The sequence below is a fragment of the Epinephelus fuscoguttatus genome, linkage group LG16 (genome assembly GCF_011397635.1).
Source record: "Epinephelus fuscoguttatus linkage group LG16, E.fuscoguttatus.final_Chr_v1".
NCBI lineage: Eukaryota > Metazoa > Chordata > Actinopteri > Perciformes > Serranidae > Epinephelus > Epinephelus fuscoguttatus.
Genome location: NC_064767.1, coordinates 26,168,620 through 26,190,966, shown reverse-complemented (window position 1 = coordinate 26,190,966; position 22,347 = coordinate 26,168,620). Strand labels below are relative to the sequence as shown.

General features: G+C 42.9%; 1 protein-coding gene across 2 annotated transcripts in view; it reads left to right on the top strand.

Annotated features, from left to right (window-relative positions):
* Nucleotides 1-10,155: 10,155 nt before the first annotated feature.
* unc5b (unc-5 netrin receptor B) overlaps nt 10,156-22,347 on the top strand; it is a 61,093-nt gene continuing 48,901 nt past the window's right edge. For both annotated transcript variants that reach the window (XM_049600915.1, XM_049600914.1), the window contains exon 1: nt 10,156-11,079. In XM_049600915.1, the coding sequence (XP_049456872.1) occupies nt 10,992-11,079 (88 nt within the window). In that variant the 5' untranslated portion in view covers nt 10,156-10,991. The remainder of the gene's footprint in view (nt 11,080-22,347) is intronic.

Genomic DNA, 22,347 nt, shown 5'->3' with positions numbered 1-22,347 from the left:
GTCAAGGTGCTGTTTCTGTACAGTGTGGCAGCGTTAGATGCATATTAACAGCAGCTTGCGGACAGATTCTCTCATTTTCCACATTATTCTGTCACCTTTAATTGTATTAACTTTTTTACCCCCTGAAGCAGAGGGATAGCAGAGTTTCTAGGGCAACAATCAGTGTAATTGTCCTAAGTCTGACACATGCAATCTGCTAAAAGCCCCGAAGCCCAAAGGCCCAGGTGTGCCCAGGGATTACAACGGTGGAGGACAGGTGAAGTCAATGCACAGTGACAGGGACACACACATACGTACATTCTCTCTTACTCTCAAACACACACACAGAACAGGTCTGAACCTATAGCCTGCACACATACACAGATACACTAACAATTGAAGGCATAACCATTCTGTCTGCACATGTTCACATGTCATTTCACACAGCTGAATACTGGACAGTTAAGGCTCACAGGACCTTCTAAGGGTCAGGGTTTCTCAAAAATAAATTAAAATAAAATAAAAACTATCTCCCTAACCAAGAATGTTTTTCACTGGTATTTTTTTTTATCAATTTAATTTAATTTAATTTAATTTAATTCTATTTTATTTTATTATTTTAGGAAAGTACTTCCATTGAAAGCTGATCATATTTAGATATGTAAATTAGATCAGTGGTGGTAGAAGTATTCAGTTCCTTTACTGAAATAAAATTAAAATTTCCATTGAGTGAAAAAAAAAAGAAAATACAACACATAGTTTTCAATTCAAAATCCTATCTATAGTGAAGGTAGAAAAGTCTTGTCATGCAGCAAAGTTTTCTTTAAAGTGTCTCAAATAAAAGTACTCATTATGCATTTTTAATGTTATTATATGTTATATCACTGGATTATTGTCACTGATGCATTAATGTGTAAACAGCATCATGTTTCAGGGGATCAAGGTGGAGCAAATTCAGTTGTCTTCTCCTGTTTGGGTCTGCTTTTCGTTTCGTTTTCTCAGTGCCTCAGCTGTATGTGTGTGATCCTGATGTTTTCTTTTGATACTATGGAAGCTGACAGTTTACAGGAAGGAAGGAAGGAGAGACCATAGTGAAAGAGCAGCAGCTACTATGGCTGAAGCTATGGCTGAAAATCCCTAAGAAGCATTAAAGAAAAGTTTTTGGAGTGGATGCTCCAGATTAAAAAGAAAGTCAGCATTCAGAGGACGGATTAGAGTCAAAAAGAGACTTGAGGAGAGCGCTCCTGGGGGTGAGGGAGATGTGGTGAGCTCAACTGCAGGCGTACGTCATGAGTGCACATCAACAGTGTTTGTGTTATTACTCTCACTGCCAGGGGGAGGAGACAAAAGTTCCACACTCCAGCTTTAATATAGCTATCATATTAATGTACTGGAGTAAAAATTATAATACTAAAGCTGTGAAATGTCGTGAAGTAGAAGTACAGTACAGGCCAAAAGTTTGGACACACCTTCTCATTCAATGCGTTTTCTTTATTTTCATGACTATTTACATTGTAGATTCTCACTGAAGGCATCAAAACTATGAATGAACACATGTGGAGTTATGTACTTAACAAAAAAAGGTGAAATAACTGAAAACATGTTTTATATTCTAGTTTCTTCAAAATAGCCACCCTTTGCTCTGATTACTGCTTTGCACACTCTTGGCATTCTCTCCATGAGCTTCAAGAGGTAGTCACCTGAAATGGTTTCCACTTCACAGGTGTGCCTTATCAGGGTTAATTAGTGGAATTTCTTGCTTTATCAATGGGGTTGGGACCATCAGTTGTGTTGTGCAGAAGTCAGGTTAATACACAGCCGACAGCCCTATTGGACAACTGTTAAAATTCATATTATGGCAAGAACCAATCAGCTAACTAAAGAAAAACGAGTGGCAATCATTACTTTAAGAAATGAAGGTCAGTCAGTCCGGAAAATTGCAAAAACTTTAAATGTGTCCCCAAGTGGAGTCGCAAAAACCATCAAGCGCTACAACGAAACTGGCACACATGAGGACCGACCCAGGAAAGGAAGACCAAGAGTCACCTCTGCTTCTGAGGATAAGTTCATCCGAGTCACCAGCCTCAGAAATCACAAGTTAACAGCAGCTCAGATCAGAGACCAGATGAATGCCACACAGAGTTCTAGCAGCAGACCCATCTCTAGAACAACTGTTAAGAGGAGACTGCGCGAATCAGGCCTTCATGGTCAAATAGCTGCTAGGAAACCACTGCTAAGGAGAGGCAACAAGCAGAAGAGATTTGTTTGGGCCAAGAAACACAAGGAATGGACATTAGACCAGTGGAAATCTGTGCTTTGGTCTGATGAGTCCAAATTTGAGATCTTTGGTTCCAACCGCCGTGTCTTTGTGAGACGCAGAAAGGTGAACGGATGGATTCCACATGCCTGGTTCCCACTGTGAAGCATGGAGGAGGAGGTGTGATGGTGTGGGGGTGTTTGCTGGTGACACTGTTGGGGATTTATTCAAAATTGAAGGCACACTGAACCAGCATGGCTACCACAGCATCCTGCAGCGACATGCCATCCCATCCGGTTTATGCGTTAGTTGGACGATCATTTCTTTGTCAACAGGACAATGACCCCAAACACACCTCCAGGCTGTGTAAGGGCTATTTGACCAAGAAGGAGAGTGATGGAGTGCTGCGGCAGATGACCTGGCCTCCACAGTCACCGGACCTGAACCCAATCGAGATGGTTTGGGGTGAGCTGGACCACAGAGTGAAGGCAAAGGGGCCAACAAGTGCTAAACACCTCTGGGAACTCCTTCAAGACTGTTGGAAAACCATTTCAGGTGACTACCTCTTGAAACTTATCGAGAGAATGCCAAGAGTGTGCAAAGCAGTAATCAGAGCAAAGGGTGGCTATTTTGAAGAAACTAGAATATAAAACATGTTTTCAGTTATTTCACCTTTTTTTGTTAAGTACATAACTCCACATGTGTTCATTCATAGTTTTGATGCCTTCAGTGAGAATCTACAATGTAAATAGTCATGAAAATAAAGAAAACGCATTGAATGAGAAGGTGTGTCCAAACTTTTGGCCTGTACTGTATGTAAAATGGAAACTATCAAGAATAGTACAAGTAACTCAAAAATACACTGACGTACAGAACTTGAGTAACTTCCATCACTGATCCAGAGTAAGAAGAACATTGAGTCTAGAAACGAAATGTTGCTGTTGAGTTTCAAATATAATTTCTCAATACTTTGAGAAGCACAATGCAAATTTCATTCACCTTATTAGTAGTTGGATGGAGGAGGAATTCTTGAGCTTTGGACCATAAAACTGAAACTTTCTGTATGGCTGAAGAAAATATTGCGATAGTTTGATCACACTTTCTGTGACAGCCATGTAAAGCATACTAAATATGCTTATAATGCATTATAATCTGCTCATGGCTCTGTAGAATCACAGTTAAAAGCACTCATACATATTCATAATGCCTTATGACAATATTCATTTATTTTCCGTAACCACTTATCCTGTTAGGGGTCATGGGGGGGCTGGAGCCTATCACAGCTGACATTGGGCGAGAGGCGGGGTACACCCTGGACAGGTTGCCAGACTATCACAGGGCTGACACATAGAGACAGACAACCATTCACACTCACATTCACACCTATGTGAAATTTAGAGTCACCGATTAACCTGCATGTCTTTGGACTGTGGGAGGAAACTGGAGTACCCGGAGAAAACCCACAATGACACGGGGAGAACATGCAAACTCCACACAGAAGGGCTCCCCCACCCTGGGGTTTGAAACCCCCCAAACTGAGTTCGCACAAGGAACCCTTTTGTTGTAAGGTAGCAATGCTAACCACTGCACCACTGTGCATTATAAAGTATTTAATAATGGCTTATAAGGTCAAGTATCATAATACTTCATAATTGCTGGTAACTCACTGACTTTTTATTTGCAATGATCATTGTGTATTATAATTTTCATAGTTGTAATGCATTATAGTAATGTAATAATGCATTTTAATCACTGTCATAATGAATTATAATGTGATTATAAGTTACTGTAAGTTGTCACTGGGTGCTTTAAGTGAAGTACTGAAATTCCTGAAGTAGAGACAGTGTCTTTACCTCAGGAATTTCAATACTAGGCTATAAAGTGACTATCAGACAGATGTGATATGTTCCAAGCAGTGTTGGGGAAGTTACTTTTAAAAAGTAGTGTTTGCTCATTACTTGTTACTTCTTAAAAAAATAATCCCTTACTTTACTTAGTTACCCTCTGTGAAAAGTAACTTTTTACATTACTCGTTACTTTTACGTTACTTTTATGGTGCTTGACTTTGGGTAGAACCCCATCTCATTTCCTAAATGTGAAAAAATCCGAGTTTCCCCACTGGTATTTACCACTTTGGTGATAAAATAAAGATTAAAGAGTGAGAGTTAATTTGTGTTAACTAGGCTACATGAATTTGTTACATGACAGATTACTACTACTAATAGCCTATTTGCCAGACCTGCTGCATCACTGAATGAGGAAAATATTAATATTCACAGACACTATCTTTGAACAAATAGTGTCATATTCATGAATAAATCATTTTCTGTTCTGTTATTACGTGTATAACTGTGAGACTGTGTTTGTGTAACAGACTCATACTTTGCAGTAAGCTACAGACCTGCACGAATAAATTAATTCGTTTTCTCTTCTGGTATGGTATGGTAGGTACTTTATTAACCCCTCGGGGGGAAATTTCAATGTCACAGCAGCAATTTAAAATACACAAAATAGGAGCTGCTGCAACAGGCTGCCGTTCACACAGCGCCAGGAAGGTAGGCAGGTTATGATTGTTCTGTTTTCTGTTAACACAATGCTGCATTTTATTGATGTTTTGGGGGTCGTTTTGATTTCCTTTGAGGTTCCGGGGTCGTATGTTGCCCATGTCTGAGGTCTGACTAGCGAGGTAACGTTACATTAAACAACACTTACCCAGCCATACAAGTGCAGTTCGCTGTCAGTATATAGTTGGTCAACTTATTCAGAATCGCCCAGGTCTTGTACATTAGTTAACGTTACTGTTTTGTGTCCTTGTCGCTGGCTCGGCAGTACTTCGGTCCGTAGAGCACAAAAACCATCAGATAAATCCCGGTATTCAATATCTTGGACATGACCGCAAAGTACAAAATTATACACATCAAGGGATTAATATGCCTTGAGTTTTTCATGCATATAAACGCTGGGTTTCACCACAAGATGGATGTGTTTTTATTTTTTTAAACTTGACACATTTGCGAGTCACTTGCAGTCCATTCAGAATGGACCCATGACCCACCAGTTGGGAACCACTGCAATCTTGCCCACTGGATGACTTTGCACACCTAATACTGATGCACTTGTGAAGGCTAAGAGGTGTCAGGTTTCAGGAGCAAATTAAACAGTAAATACCCGTCTTTATGTAAAATGCTGCTTCAGAGGCTTTTCATCCTGAAAAGTTCTCAATGAATACTTATTGTGCTCATATTTTAAGATGTTGAACACTGTGCAAAATATCATTAATCAGCAGCTTCAACACAAAAGAATCCGTGTCAGATTTAAATTCTAAAACAGTACTGGTTGTACTCTATTGCTAAGGTACTGCTGAAGCTTCTGGTTTGTACATGGTTTGTAAGTCAGGGAATAAATTCACCTGCTTCCTCTGTAGCTTCCACTTTAGTTTGATGTGATGATGCCAGCATTACTACACAGGAGTGAAAATGTATGGAAAAGTGCACATGTAATGACAGTAAGCAGTAGGTTGACTGAATGTGAAAAAACAGAGATATTATTGTGGAAATTGCTCTTATTTTTCTTAAGACACCTCGGGCTGCTCATCATCTGTTTAGTAAATGGATTAATGCTTTCAGAATATGCTCCTCTGTACTAAAATAGGGCAGCTGTGGCTCTGAGGTAGAGCAGGTCGTCCACCAATTGGAGGATTGGTGGCTCGATCCACGACTCCTCCAGCCCACGTGTCGAAGCATCCTTGGGCTAGGTACCGAACCCCAAATTGCTCCTGATGGCTGTTCCATCGGTGTGTGAGTGTGAATGAATGGTTACTGAGTAGCAGGTGGCACCATGTATGGAAGCCTCAGCAGACAGTGTATGAATGTGTGTGTGAATGGGTGAATATGACAGGTAGTGTTAAAGCACTTTGAGTGGTTGTAAGACTAGAAAAGCTCTATACAAGTGCAGTCCATTCACCATTTAAAAGAAAGGGCAACATTTGGAGGTGTTGTTTATAGGTTTATAGGTCCAGCCCACTTAAGATCTTACGTCATCTACAACAAAGCTAGCGACAACCACTGTCCCCGTGATCCACTGTGAACACCACCATTTCTCCCAGGTGTCAGGTTCCTCATTCACTTCCATTCATTTTGGGGACCTATACTAAATATAATACTCCTGAATTATAAGCAAACAATACAGCATATTATCCTGTGCAATATATTTTTTCTGAGTCAAAGGTGCTTGCTTGCTTTTTGTTTGTTTGTTTGTTTTGCTTTTTAGATAATTTGCTATCTTCAAATAAGTATTAGAATACTTGACCTTATAAGTCATTATAAAATGCTCTATAGTGTGAAAGTTACATGTAATTATGGGGAAAAAATATGTAATTAAATTACACTTACTACTCAAAATGTTGGTGATTACAAAGGGGTTACACTGAATATATTAATTTTGGTTAACAGGTTATATGTACATTATAACATTCTATATTTTTCATTATTTATTAAGGAACTTTTATTAAGAAACATTTGACAACAATCAGTGTTGAGTGCTGTTGTGAGGTTCACACTTAAATTTATATTTTTAGGACTTTTTCAGCTTTATTGCCCAATTTAAAACATTTGTTAAAAAAGTAATCAAATGTAACAAGTAACTAATAATTTGTAGCCTATAACATTTCAAAAGCAACCTTCCTAACACTGGTTACGATTATTGTTATGAACTTTAGTAATATTTATGAGATATTTATGACATAACTATAATTATATAGTGCTATAATCAGATAATAACACATTGTAATTATATTTATAATGTATTATAGACATGGGATTGGAATCATAGAAAGTGTCACCAAGTTATTTCTGTGTGTGATTTGGATGACCTGAAACTTTAAACACACCAACGAAAAAAATGTCAGAGGACACCACTCTGAAAAACTGCGAGAGAAATCCATGAACATTCCCCCGAAGCCAAACTCTAATGATGGGTATTATTCATTTCTCCACAGATGATGTTTTCTTGGTCAGCAGAAAGCCTTGCAGATTGGCTGCTTTATTTTGCTTTATTCACTGCTACCAAAATCTATTAAACAAGTCCTCCTCTGGCCTGCAAGAAATAATTAGTCTACTGGATAGGTCAACTTAATCATTCCTGAAAATAATATTCAATTATCTCCACAGCAACTTCTAGAGCATGTCTCCTATTTTTAGACCCCCTCTGTTTTACAGAGATAGGAAGTTTGATCCTTTTTTATGTCAAGCCTGCAACACAAAGCAACGGAGAGTCAGCGGTGCTAAACAGTCCTCGGCGGATAACCTATTATGCCTTAATAATAGCCCTAGCTTTCTCATTGTCTCTCCCTCTGTATGGTGCGCCGCATATGAGCTCCATCCTACTCGATTATGGCTCTCCTTTCCCACAGCTTTCCTCTCCAGTTTTCCATTGGGTGCCCTTGACTTATATCTTCAATTAGTCTTAGCAAAGGGCAGAACAAAATAATAACTTAAGGCAAGTTCAACATTGTCATCAGCTCAGTTAATAATTGGGTATACGTGTTGGAAGGAAGGAAAAGAGGGCAAATTGTCGAGAGCTTGTAAACCGTTAACATCCTGCATGACCTCATCAAGGTAGGAGATGTGTCACCAGAGTCAGTCACATAAAAAACTATTGAACGAGCTCTTCACCCCAAAGTGCTCCATAAGAATCACTGCTAAGTGAGGCCATTTGACAAAGATGGTGGATAATGTCTCATAAGTATACACTCAATATACTCATAATGCAGAGCACAGGGCTATTATATGAAAGAACAGAGCAGTAAAAGTGGCACAGAAACACAATCAGAGCCTACGGCATGCACAGACATGTAAACAGAAAATGCATTTGCAGCTCCACGAGGCAAATCTGTCTCAAACACAACCTGCGAACTCCATTTCACGCATAACCTCTCTCGCTCTCACTGTCCTGTCAGTGTCTCTCTCTCCATCCCTGTCCCCGTCTCCGTCACTCTCCCCCTACCTCTCTCGCAGTCCCTCTCTCACCAGTCACAATAAAGACTTAGAGAATAAATAAATAATCCAGAGTGTATTCTGTGCTCCAGGAAACAGCATAATTGTCGTCGGGGGGAGAGAGGCACTGGGAGTCATCACTTGTCCGGACGAATTATAACCTTTGAAGTTGGATTTGAGCAAAGTACAGCAATGCTGTTCTGTTGCCAGATACTGTCACATCTTAGAGAAGGGCCTCGCTTAAGACTCAGCAGCATGCGTGCATACATACCGGCTCTCTGTCTGCCTCACCCCATGCCTAAAACCCTGGGCTTTGCTCTGTTTTACTCTCAAGTATCTTCTTTAATCTTAAGCATTTTACATTAAAGTGTTAATCCAATCTCTATGTATGAGTCATGCAAGGATACACTGACCATCAATGTGACTCAGCAACAGAAGGAATAAATGCTTTTAGACACATTATGAGCCACACAGTGATACTACCCATAGAGTAATGTTGGAAGTAATAATCTGTGACATTTCCATAGAAATAAATGACTGTTTTTGTACTCTCAGTCACTTCATCATATAGCAGATGGGTGACATATTTAAGGAAAAACCAACATTAAGTTTTCAGAGCAGCTTTAATGCTCCTTGGCATCGATTTTCAAAGTCTCTGGATCTCTACTGAAGGGAAGAAAACATTATTTCAAAAGATATTCCTCATTTGGTGCGACTGTTGGAATACATTTCAGGGAGGACATGGGGTCAGGTCTCCCTAAAAATTTAGAGCATGAGCATTTGTCCCTTACCCCAATAAAAAACACGAGAGTCAGACATTTACACCAAACATTGATGCAGAAACTGCAGACACTGGTGTATAAAAATTCAACACAAAGCAAGAAACGCAGTGTTTTAATGCTCAAAATTCTAAAACCTGTGTTTCAAATCATTTCCATCCCCGTCAAACAATGTATGACTGCATTTGTACTTGTTATGTCCCCTTTTTATTTATTCAGGTCTTTCATTTTCACATCATGCGTCGAATAAATGAAAGCAACTTGCTGTTCCAAAATTCAGTGTTGTTAAGGTATCTCCACCGCACAGGAAGGGAAGGGATATGTTTACAGCTTCCAGCAGCATCAATAACAGTGATTTGATGGAATAAATTGAAGAGGAAATTAGCAGTTAGCATGAGCAGTGAAAGTAGCTGCAGCTCAACGGGGATAAAAAATAGAAAGAAAACTTCAACAACTCAGACAGGATGGCACCTTTACAAATGGCAGGTGATCTCAGAAAAAAAACACAACCAAAAAGACTTTGCCAATATTAAAAATAAAACACCACCTTTGTAAATGATGATGGGAAGCTGAATTTAATCACCAACCACTGCTTTGAAACATTAAACATTAAAGCTATGCCAAATCAATTGCTCACCTCTCCGTCAGGCCCCCCTGTGGTGTCCACTCACCAATCAGACCCCATTATCAGCACCATCCAGTCATACAGGGGGAATAAACGACTTTTATAATGAAGAGTGCTGCTGTGGATCCAGTCAGGTGTCGCCCTCATTGGAGATAGGCTCATTTATGAAAGGGTGCTCTCTTGTGGCCACCGGGAGAAAAGTATGACCCAGGGATGCGGGAGGGATGGATTGACAGGAAGTAATATGCTCTCATAAAAGCAAGACTAGTGCTGCTGGACTTCTTTTATAGACTCAAGATAGCTGCTCACAGACTATTCATATTAGGCGGAGGCAGCGAGGGGATTGTCCTAGTTATTGAATTTAAAGTTACTAGACATGAAAATAAGCAGGAGATAGATAGATAGATAGATAGATAGATAGATAGATAGATAGATAGTAATAAAAGTGAGTCACAGTTTCATTAATCTGCAGAGAGACCTTTGTGCTGAATCCGGAGCGGTGCTGTGCGCTCTAGGGTCCGGGTTTTCTTTTTCTCCCCTCCCATCTATTTCCTCCTCGCTTGCCACTAGTTTACCTTCACTTGTTCAGCCTTCACTCTGAGAGGAGGAGGAGGATGGTATATGATTGGCCAGGCGGGGACTGGTAGTCCGGAGGCTGGCATTGTGCTCCGCGTTGATCCCCCGTGTTCTTGTTTACACCTTGCGGCCGGGGACGAGAAGAGACACCCAAGGGCCCCCACAGACCAGAACAGACTCGGGTCTCGTCCGGTCTGCACTGAACGCGGCTATCCGGCAGCATCTTCCCCGTGGTACTTCTTTTTTGTATGGTGGCAAGTTTCTCCTTTGCCGGGAATCGGACTCTCTCTCGCGTCTCATTTCATCCGTCCGTTCAGAGCAGCAATGCGTCAAACTTTTTGGTGACTTTTGTGGCACCTCTGCGCTGATGGCTCCCAGTCAAGCAGGGTACAAGTGCAGCTGGAAATGATATCCACCAGGAGTAGCAGCGGCAGATTGTTTCCCTATATACACAGGGTGTGATATCCACGGACCTCTTCAAACTTTGATTACGGGCGGAAATTACACCCTTTCAATCTCTCAGACATTTCCAAGCTGCTGGGTGATGGATGTGTTTTGAGCGTTGCAGTCTGTTTGCGTCAACAGTCAAGAGTGAACTATTTACCAAAACAACGGCAGCCAACATCAATTACTGGACTCGTTGGTATTTCACTCAGTCCTGATAAATCCGTCAGCGGGAAAGACTTTCTTGGACGAGAGCCACTTTGGTGTGTCAGAAGCTCCGCAGGTTACGCTGTGTGGGGGAAAACACGGGACGTTTCGCAACGGCGTAGCCGGAAAAGATGCTCTCTGCTCGGATGCAGCGTGACCAAGGTCTCGGTCCTCTGGTTCTTCTTCTCCTAGTCGGGGGATATGTCGTGTCTGGCACTGGTAAGTTTGGAAATTAATTTGTAATAATTATGCAGTACTGTGCGCATGTGACACGGCGCAAAATTGACAAACACACGTGCGCAAAGACGCACACTGAGAGCTTGTTTTATTTATTTTGAGCACCTCAAGTCAAACAACGAGACTGTATTTCTACTTTTTGCTGTCTCAAAGTTACATTCACGCCCGTACTTTTGCGCCATGGGAATTTAAAGTATATGCTTTGGAGTCTGGAGTACACCCATCGCAGTGCAGGGGTCTGGGGTCGCCTGCTGACAAGCACTTTTTCTTTTACCCACAGCCAAGTCTTCAGCTTTACAGCAGACCCGGGCTCAGAGCTCTCTTTTCTACTTGGAGCGGAAAAATCAAACTCCCCCGGTGCGCAGGGAGTAATTAAGGTTTTGCTCCATGCCTTCTTGGCCTCTCCAAAAAGAAAAAGAAAAGCCTTGTGAAAAGTAAGACGTCGCACTTGAAGTGCTTCAGGAGAAGAGATGCTTTTATTTATTTATTTCTTCATTGCCAGATCTAAATTTAGTGACACTTGTTTAAGCTTAAGCTGTGTCTGAAATGCTCAGTACACCCAGTTGTTCATAAACCATTGATACCTTTTCAATCATTTTTTTATTAGACGTGGTATTTCAGTCTGAACTGAGCAGTCTTTGATCAGGGGAGAGCAGGCTTCAATCACCAGACTGCTCAGAGTTAAAAGACTGCAGCAGCTCTTAAGGAGATGAAATCACTTGGTACACATGGGGCAGGCCACTGTTGGTGAGCTGGTGGGACAGGACCTGGGCACCAAGGTGACACTGCCCATCTCCAGTGTTATGTGAATGGTTTAACCCAGTGTGGCCTAGTGGTAGGCGAGCCTAGACTTTTCCTCCCCTCCCTCTGCCAGATAAGATTGAAATACAAGGCAGAAATCTGAGGGGTTTAGTGGATTGTGGATTAAGCTCGGTTTACAGTAGGAAAAAAAAAAAGAACAATGAGGACAACAATGAGTGCAGAATCTACACAAGCTTTGCTAAAAGACCACTCCAAGAAATAAACCTGGCTCTCTGGTGAGGAAGTCCATTTTTTACCTAATGGCAGCAGTAATCTTTTGGGAGGACACACCGACTGTCTGTCCAGGTCTGTGGCCATTTCTTTGAATGCCAATAAGAACCCCCACCCCCCCGCTGTACCTCCCAAGGTCCTCGTGTGTGTATTATTCCCTGAACAGGCGGAGCAGAAAAGCAGCTTACGTTTATTAAAATTGTGGACCGTTCTGAAATCCTTGCATGAGAAATGAGAAACGTTGATATAAACAGTTGAGGATTGCGGTGAGGTCCTGTTAGGGGGGCAGAGCCTGGGAGGAGGGGGACAACAGGGGACAATGGCTCAGTGTGCCCCAGTAAAGTTTCTGTCTGGGAGAAAGGACAGCAGAGATATATTTAGGGAATGCATGATGGGACAGACAGATTGCATTTATCTTCTCTCCCATTGTGTGTATACCTTTCCTCTGCCGCCTCCCCTCAGATCCCTCCTGTCTCAGTCTCTGCCTGCATTGTGGATGTGCTGAGCTCACATTTCTGCTATGGTGCTCCTCTTTCTGTGTTGACATACACATTAATTACCCAGACTGCCAGGAACACTTGTCTGGAGTAACTACCCTGCTGTCCACTGCCTCTCTCTCTGTGTCTGTCATTATTAATGACTTCATCAGAATTAGAAAACCAGCATACGGGAAGGGTGTTGTGACAGATCAGTACTAAATGAAGATGACTAGGTTCCCAGTGAGCCCTGAGGAGGTGAAGGGGCAGAAGACCAGCGTCCAGACTGGGAGGTCAAGACAGAAGGAGAGCGAGGGTAGCGAAGAGGCGGTCGAGTGTTCAGAGTTAGGCAGCGTAGCATGTCAGACACTCCCATAGAGGTTGGATGAATAGTGACACTCCTCTAGGATGTGCTGTCTCATTTGTGTTAAGTGTGGGAATCCTCTTGCTCCTGAATAACAGTGCATCGGCAGCAAGAAGACTCTTTAATATTACATGTGAGCTAATAACAAGGCTGCTGGAATATTTGTTGCCCTGCTCTGCAGTTTGGTTGGGAGAATTCTGTAATTTTCTGACAGCTGAAGTACGAGATTTTAGATGCATGAAAAGAAAGGAATGTGACAACAAAGCTAACCTCAGACAAACACCAAAGTAGATTTGGCTTCAAAGACGCTCAACAGATTGAGATGTCAGATTAGATTAAAGTGTCTCTGAAACATGTAGTCATAACAAAAGTGCTGCCAGGCTGTTGCATCTGCAGAGATTTGGACAGGTGGTTGGGCTCCGTGATAAATAAACAGACCGACAGCTCTCTTTGGGCCAGGCCACGGGCCAGACTTGTTCCTCAGGCAAGTCCTGCTGGCAGACCAGACCGGGCCACATTCTGTCCCGGAGCAGTGCATTAGTTTTATGGCCGTCAGGCGGCAGGGGATGGGATCGCTGGCCAGCCACTGCCCTCTCTGCTGTATTATTCATACGTGCAAAGTGGTCTTTGTTAATATTTAAAATGTGCTTATGATGCTCAAATTCTTGACATCAGAGACAGCAAAGGAGAAAGAAGTGGGAGGGGAACAGCTGCTCTGCTCTCTTCGGCATAACTGACCCGGATGGCTTCAGGGGGTAGTGAAGGATTTTAGGGTACCAATAGGCATTTATAGACTAGATAAAAGAGTGGCAGTTCGAGCAAGCGTGCCAATTGCAGCCAGGAGCTGTTGCAGAGGATGTGTATGAACCAAACAAGGAGAGGGGTTACGCAGGGTAATGCTATCCATCTGAAAGTGAAGAGGAAAAAACAGAAAGAGGAGATGGAAGAGAAATGAATCTGTGAGAGACACATTGAGATAGATTGATCTCAGGGCATGGCTTTTAAATATCCTTTATGAGAAAAGAGCGAAGAAGAAAACTCCATAGCAGTGGCATTCAAGCGTCATTAAACCTCTGGCACAGGCCAGAGAATGAGGCGGCGTGTGTGTGGGGAGAAATAGGTGGAAAAGAATGAGAGGAAGGCAAGTGATGTGCAGTAGGACCAGGTTAAAGCTAGCAAAGCAGCAGAAGAAACAGTGGTTAAGAGAGAAGGAGATTGTCAAGGAGGGAGGCGGAGGGTGGAAAGTGAAAAAGAGACACACAAATCCACTTGGGGGATGTTTTTATTAAGGCTCTTATCGATGGAGAGAGCTCACAGTATTAAGAGTAGACATGTTTAATGCTTTGCCAATACTGTGCATGTTAGACCGGACCATAAATCTGCAGCAAACAGCAAGGGCTCTGTAGGAGGCAAAATAGCGAGGTAAATGGAAGAAGGAGCTGACTATAAAGAATGGAAAGAGGAACGAGCAGCAGAGGAAAGTTTCGAGCAGAGATTGGCAGACTTGAGATAAATATGGTTTTAAGCACAGGCCATTATTTTTTCTTCTGCAAAGACAATATCTTTGCGACGTATTTAGAATCCGGGGTAATAATGATTTAATCAATACAGCTGAGGCTGCCAACTAATTCAACCTGTGTGTTATTTAAAAAGTGTACAAAATTATCATCAAGTGAAGCGGTTTAAATATTTCATGTAATGCCTCCTTGGATTCTGGTTAAAAATGTCTTGTTTATCTCACACCAGATGGTCTCTCCTACCTGTGCGCCTTCATATAAAACAGTCATAAAATGCAGGAATGTTTCAATTTAATCCAAACATTTAAAGCCATTGATGTTTGAAATTTAAAACAGCTTTTGACCGAGCTGTTTATCCCAAGGTCGAACTTGCTTATTTTAATAGTAATTACAAAATGTATTTTATTTTGTCAGTGACTTTGGAAGGTGATATTTTCTACATAAAACACAAAGATTTTGGCACAGGCCTTCAGATAGTAAGCAAGTGTAGTAAAAAAAAGTTGAGGCTGGGGTGAGAGGGGGATGGATGGATGGATAGATGGATGGGCTGGGGGTGGAGGGAGTTTCGGTAGCAGATGGGAGCTGAGTTGCTGCCGGGCCGGCAGAACAGGGTACCCCCTGCCCCTCCATCCTGCCCTGTGGGGGGAGATGGGTGGGGCAGACAGGGAAACAGGAAGAAAACCTCTGTGGGGTTCCATTGTGCTTTAGATGAATAGGAGACTCCACAGAGCTTTTTCTGCCCCTTTGTGTGGGGTAAAGGGGGGGCAGCAACAGAACACACACACACACTCGTTCACAACTTCAACAGGAGCTACACTCGCACAAGTGTGTGTTCATGCTCCTTTAGATGTGCGTGTTACTGTTGCATAACCACGCACGGGTTAAGATCACACCTGCTTGTTTCGGCTTAGAAATGTCTTCATTCTCATTATGATTGATGTGCTAAGATGTGCTCAGTGACATCTGACATCAAAAGTGCAACACCCACCCACATGCACCCACACACACACACACACACCCACATATGCAAAGCGGAGCCACATCCTCTGATTAAGAGGTAGCATTTATATGTATAATGGTGGAAGACCCGCTGGGTCACTTGGGAGGAGTGAGAGAGTGAGTGCAGGAATTTTCATTTAAGATCTCAGCAGCACTCTGGGCATCGTGACCAATAGGATCAGGATTCACAACAGGGGGTCTTGCCAGATCCTGAACAACCCCCTTACCCTAAGATAGACACATATACACACACATAAACACACACACACACACACACACACACACACACACACTTGGTAAAAGTGGTTGCGCTGAGGTCCATAGATCAGAGGCAGTGTCAGCACTTGATTGGCTGTGCTGTGGTCCAGCACTCTGCGTGTGTCCTCGTCTAAAAAAGGGAGGTTTTTCAGACCATGTAGATTCTCCCTCATCTTCTTAGCAGAGGCTTTTTTGTCTTCAAAAGGCAGTTGAGCCAAGTCCACTCAGAGCTTAGACCACAGCCAATCTGTTAATGCTTGTGTTTGTGTCTGTGTGTATCCGACTGTCATGTGGGCTCGGCTAACTGGAGGAAAATTCATCTGAACGTGTGTTAAAATGAGCTGCATTAGGGAAAGCAATGGCAGTTAGTGTTATTCTGACTTCCTTTTTATAAATGTGGCATAAAAAGCTATGTTCCCCCATATCCACATTAATAAATTGCCTTCACTTGTCCCCATTTCCCCTTCCCCTTCCTTCAATCTCTTGATAGTCTCATCAGGTGTATTTATAGCTTTATAGTCTCGCATATACCAACCTCTGTCATCCATATCTCTCTCACTCCATCATTTTTTTTTCCAGCCAGCTCTCTGGCGGAGTTTGGGAATTGCTCTTTAGAAGGCAGTGTGAAGAATCCCATTTCTCTGAGTGTAACGCTTATTAGGGTCCCATCTGCCCTCAGGGTACTTATGAATGTGGGGGGTGTTTGGGTTGTCGTGGGTAGGTAAAGGAGGGGAGCGAGGGGGAGCTTTGTCATGCCTGTGTGTAAGTGGATGTGGGTGCCACTGGGGGCTTGTGTGAGGTGGGAAGGGGCTCTTAACACTGCAGAGCACACACCGAGCAGCTGGTGTGTCTAAAGTAGGGGAATGACACACAGACCTCCCGGGAGAGACGGCGTATTGAGCGTACGTGCGCATATCTCCGGCTGCGAGAGGGAACGGAAATGATCCTGCCTCCTTCTGTCTGCATGGCAGGCAGCTAGGCAACAGCAGGACTTTCAAACAACTTTTTTTTTTTCCTCCCTCGGGTTTTAAATCAAGGCGAATGATGCTTAATGAGTGTATTTGTTATTTGTGAGTGTGTGTAGGGTGGTGGGTGGGGTTGCGTGATTGGCTGCGCATCAGCAGTGTGCTGCTGTGTTATTTAATTTAGAGGCTATCGTGGAGTTAAAGCACCATGTTTTGTCTCTCAAGCTTGGTGCCCTCGTCAGTAATGGAGCGGTGATTGTCCACTTAATCAGAGGTCAACAAGGGCACAGCCAGACCTTTCCTTTCCTCTCTTTTCCCCTCCACTCTTAATTTTGAGCTTTAAAGATCGTGCGAAAGGAAAAGGTCTGCTGTGCAGCATCTAGCTTCATCCCCAGAACATATGCAGACACATACAGACACGCACAGTAGGGGCAATAATCCCTGCTTCTACTCAGACACACTTGGATCTCAACCATAGCAAAGAGAGGAGTGAAAGAATGAGATCTGCCCTCATCCACTCTTTAATTCCTCCACCCGTCTTCAACTCCAGGACTTAATTCTTACTTCTCCTCCAGAGGATTTGACTGGGAGCCTCCAAACACACAGTAAAGATTCTCTTCTCGCCTTGGATGCAGGTCTTAATCAAGGGCTGACAGGCTCCTTTTGGCTCGTGTTTGTGTGTTTGCTGTGTGTGTGTGTGTGTGTGTGTGTGTGTATGTGCTGTGAGCGCATGCTGATGGGAAGCCAGCTGTATTACTTAGGTAATACTCCCTTTTCTGCATGGGTCACAATGGGGTCATACTCGCAGTCTCAATCAGCACACAGCTCGCACACACACACACCCATCTCTCTCGCTCTGGCAGGCGCTCTGATTGCGCAGGAGGAAACCTGGTTTATCCTCCTGGTTCATTCACTGAGCCAGGTGTACGCGAAGTATGCAACAAAATGCCACCAGGCGTCGGCCGCTGAAGAGTTAGGAATCGTTTTAAATGAGCGCCATGTGTGAAGTCGAGGTCTGGTCTAATGTGGCAGATGTACCTGCATGTAATTAAGGTTAGATTTAAGTGTATGAGCTCACACACGCATCAAGTGTGTCAGCGGGTGTGTGTTTCAAGCCTCTTACCTGCTGCTGACCAGATGGGCTCAACAGTCGACCTCACGCTCACCTCTTCCCGCCACTCCACTCAGATTAGCTGGTGAGCCGAGCTAAGGCACAGAGGCATTATAATGGACACATCAGCCCCCCACCTTCCTCCCACTGCAGCCCCCAATCCTGCACACACACACACACACACACACACACACACATACATAATGCACATGTGCAGCCCTCATTCTTCACGTAGGATATTTAGGATGACGATATGCTGTTTGTGTGTGTGTAGCTGGTTGGGCAGCGCCTGTGGCCTGCTGTTTATGGGGATTATGAAAGCAGATGGACAGCCATGCTGACTGGTGAGGGTTCATTAACTCTGGGTGTCTCTGCTCTGACTCCGCTGTTGCTCAGCTAAACTTGCCTCCAATGCTCTCTGCAACAAGAGCTGGTGCGCGTGTTTTTGTGTGTGTAGGTACAGCAGGTAGAGAAAGCACCTCACAAGCAAAGGAAAGCCATATAGATGTTTATCGATTGGGGGATGTATGTGAGCTTGAAGTTTCTGCTTGATTAGTTTATGTGGAAGCGCTGCAGCGGCTGCCACTTTTTTGTTTTAGCGCTGTCTGACGTCAGCATGTTCAGCTGCTCCCAGGTCTGTTCATATTGCAGCATTCCTCAAGACGTTTTGTGACAAAGGACGATTTTTATACATGAAAAGCAGCAGTTGAAACATGTTTGGTGTAATCATACTAGTGCCGGCTGAGGGGTTGTGATTTAGCATGATGCAATATCTTCAGCAGAGGACCATTTCCGTGGCATTTCACAGCTCTGCCGGGGGAGATGAATAGGTATAGTTATAGTGGGTCATTAAACACTGAGCGGTGTCTCTCTCTGTCTATAGCTTCAACCTTCACGCTGCAGCCAGCTCCTGCCCTCCTCCTCTACGGCTAAAAGAAACATGGATCACACAGGGACAGACAGACATACCTGTGGAGAGCCAGCCAGCTAGACAGACAGACAGACGGGCTGGCAGATTCCTGGGCAGATGGGTTGTTTGGAACCCCTCAGAGGCCTCGGCGCCATCAGACAGACACAGGAGTAGTCAGTCACCTAGTGTCATGCAGCCTTGGCAGAGATGTGACCAGGAGCAAGAACACACGAAAAAAAGTTCAAAACAATACAAATGTAGTAAATAATGATTATTTTAATCATCACTTAATCTCTTGATTGTTATTGTTATTTTTATTGTAGTCTATTAGAGCTACAGCTGGTTACTTTAATGAAAATAAATTTGTGTCAAATTTACTGAAACTGTTACTAAATTTGGAAAGAAGCACATGAGGTAGATAAAATGTGATGTCCCTCCTCTTCCTGCTGCCTCTAATGGCATTTGCTAGAATATACTGTGGTGTGCTGGAATAAACCAATCAGAGGCGAGGGGTCTCTAATATAGTTACAGGCTCATGAACTGTGGTCAAACTGCCAAACTAGGCGGCGCCGATTAAAAGTGAATCAAGATTCTGCTACTGCACAGCCTATTTCTCACCTTAAATGTTTCCGGAAACATAATTTAGTGCACTGTTCAGCTTTAAAATGAGAAAGTTTGTGATCCAGTGGTTGGAAACGGTCAACCAAAGTACCAAGCACCACACACCAGCCGGACCAATTTCCTCATTTTACAATAAACAATGCTCTTAAATATGTTTCTAAAAATGTGAGGAGCGAAATAGGCAGAGTGGTAACTGAATCTTGATTCATATTTGATCAGGGCTGCCTAGTTTGACCGCAGTAACAAGCTGTAATTGAAATGATTGACAGCTGCGTTAGAGACTCCTCAGCTCTGATTGGTTGTTTTTCGTTCCCCTGCGGTAAAGCCATTAGAAGCAACACATGGCAATAGAGTAGGCAGAGGAATGTGTCTTTTCTTCCACAGATTATCTGTCTCATTTAGTGCTGTGTGAATTTCGTGACAGTTTTAGCAAACATGACAAAAAGTTCTTTTTTATAAAAGTTCCCAACTACAGCTTTAAATGTCAGAAGATAGTGAAAAATGCTCATTACAATTTCCCAGCGCTCAAGATGTTGTCTTTAAATTGCTTGGGGTTTTTTTTTCAACCAACAGCCCAAAACCAAATCATTTTTATGTTCAGATTTTTCTATGGATTTAATGAACGAGAGATTTGGAGGTGCTGGTAGATGGATTGTGTTACATTTGGACAGAGCCAGGCTAGCTGTTACCCCCCTTTTTCCTGTCTTTGTCCTAAGCTAAGCGAAGCCTCTGCTGGCTGTAGCTTGATATTTGGTATCAATATTCTTATCTCGAAAAGAAACAAATAAGCCTGTTTCCCAAAAGGATCCTTGAAATGATTAATCAGTTATCAAAATTGTTGTTGCTTAATTTTCTGTTGATCAGCTAATTGATAATCATAGTAACACTCCTGGTGTGCTATGGCTCAGTCGTCAAGGTACATCCTGTGAAATTAAGAAGGTTTAATTTCTGCCTTATGACTTTTGTCACATATCATTATCTATCTTTTTATTTAAGACCTCACCTGTTTCCAGACAACAGGTGTTACTAAACTATTAGAAATAACACAAAGATTACCACCTTACCTGCAGTGACACAAGGAGATCATCACTAGGGACCTTATCTGCGCCCTTTACAGTAAAAAATGCCTGTAATGGAAAATACGTCACAGTCGAACAGCAACAGATGTAACTTCTCTGACACTCTAAAGCCCTTGCGATGAAGTGAGGGAGTCTTTTTTTTTTTGCCAGGTTTGGGCTCGGAGACTATGAATGGTGGAATGAAATAGAACATTTACATGTGTATGTCAGAGTCCACCCACGCCTCTGTCACTACCAGAGTGTGTGTGCGCTTGTGCCTGCATATGTGCACATGGTCTGGTGAGTGTGTGTTCTGAGATGCTGTCGCTTACGGCGTCCCTCTTTATGCTCTTGTGAGTGTGAGTTTGTGAGTGACAGTTATACAGTGGCGTGGAGTGTGTAAATCTCCTTCCCTCTAAAGCTCTCAGCAGTGGGCCTTACATTAGCACAACAATTTACACATCTGTCCTGAGGCGACGAACGGGCAACTCTGAGAATAATGAAAGTCTCAGTCAAAGATAGTCTGTGTGTGTGTGTGTGTGTGTGTGTGTGTGTGTGTGTGTGTGTGTGTGTGTAAGAGAGAGAGAGAGAGAAAGAAATCAGGAGAGGTAGGAGAGTCTCTGTAAACAAGAGACAGAGGAGGTTTATTAAAACCCCACCACCACTCACCATCCTTTTGTCCTTCTATTCTCTGTGTCCCTCACCTCCTCTCCCCCTCTTTCAGCCAGAGGAGCGATTACATGCCTCTGTCTCTCTTGTCTTTCATCTCTCTCTGTGAAGAGGAGAGGAATGAAGGTCTTCTGTGCCGTGTAATTACACAGAGAGATCCTGGATGAGGGCGTCTGTCTCCACAAACAAAAAAAGCAACCCCCTCTCCCTCTAAATACCTCTTGATAGGGCGAGATCCAAAAAGAGACATTTAACTACCTTTGATCCACCACAGGGCCCTTGTCTTTACCTGCCACTTATGGAGGCCTAATAAGTACTATCACAAGTCTATTTATTTCATTAGAAGCAATGACACTAACATATGCGTGGCTATGCTCCAGCACCGTGGGAATGAAATACATAGCTCCTCCATTCATTTTAAGCGCGGAGTCATAATCATGACACATTTACAGGCCGGTGTTCCAATCTTACCCATGAGTCATATTGCTGAATGATTATGGAAGGGCGGATTTTTATAGGCTTACATTGGTATTGGCTCAACCTCTAATTGGCCCAAAGCACATTTGCATTCTGGGAAGGTAATAATGGGGCTCTTTGGAGGCACTTTAAACGAGAAAGTCATTGCACTCTGACTTAATTCTGCTCATAGAAGTGCTGATGCCTCCAGATGGCTTTTTTACTGAGTGTGATATGGCCATTTTGTGTGCATGATCATACACATACCCAATACTTTGGGAATAGCTAACTTGCTAGCAAGCCACTGGTCCCTTGTTACCCATTTTTGCATTATAATGTTTTTATTGCTTCTTATTTCTCACTCGCAACAGAAGAGAAGTGCAAATAAAGCAAGCAAATATGACAATTTTACAGAGATAAAAAATAGGTGTTGACACTAATAGGTTGTTTGTTATGATTCTAGCGAAGGGTTTTCTTTCTTCTTTTTTTTTGTCCGTTGCACTGTTTTCTGTTTGCACCTAAATGCATGCTTGAGTGGTGTGTCGAGGCAAGCAAACAGAGGTCATACAGTGTGGTTTGACACTCTGCAGAGGTCACAGAGGTCAAGCAGCTCTCTGTTTGTGAGATGGAGTCGGCCTGAATGTGTTTAACGTGTCTTTTTACTTGTGTAAATCCGCCCCCATTCAAAGAGACTTAACTGTTTCTCTGAACTCACTGGGAGATGAAGTGAGCGCTCTGGTGCAGCTCAAACAGGACTTGGCGTCAGACAATAGACCGGGGTCTTCTGTTGCACTTAGCTGAAGCTGCTGAATAG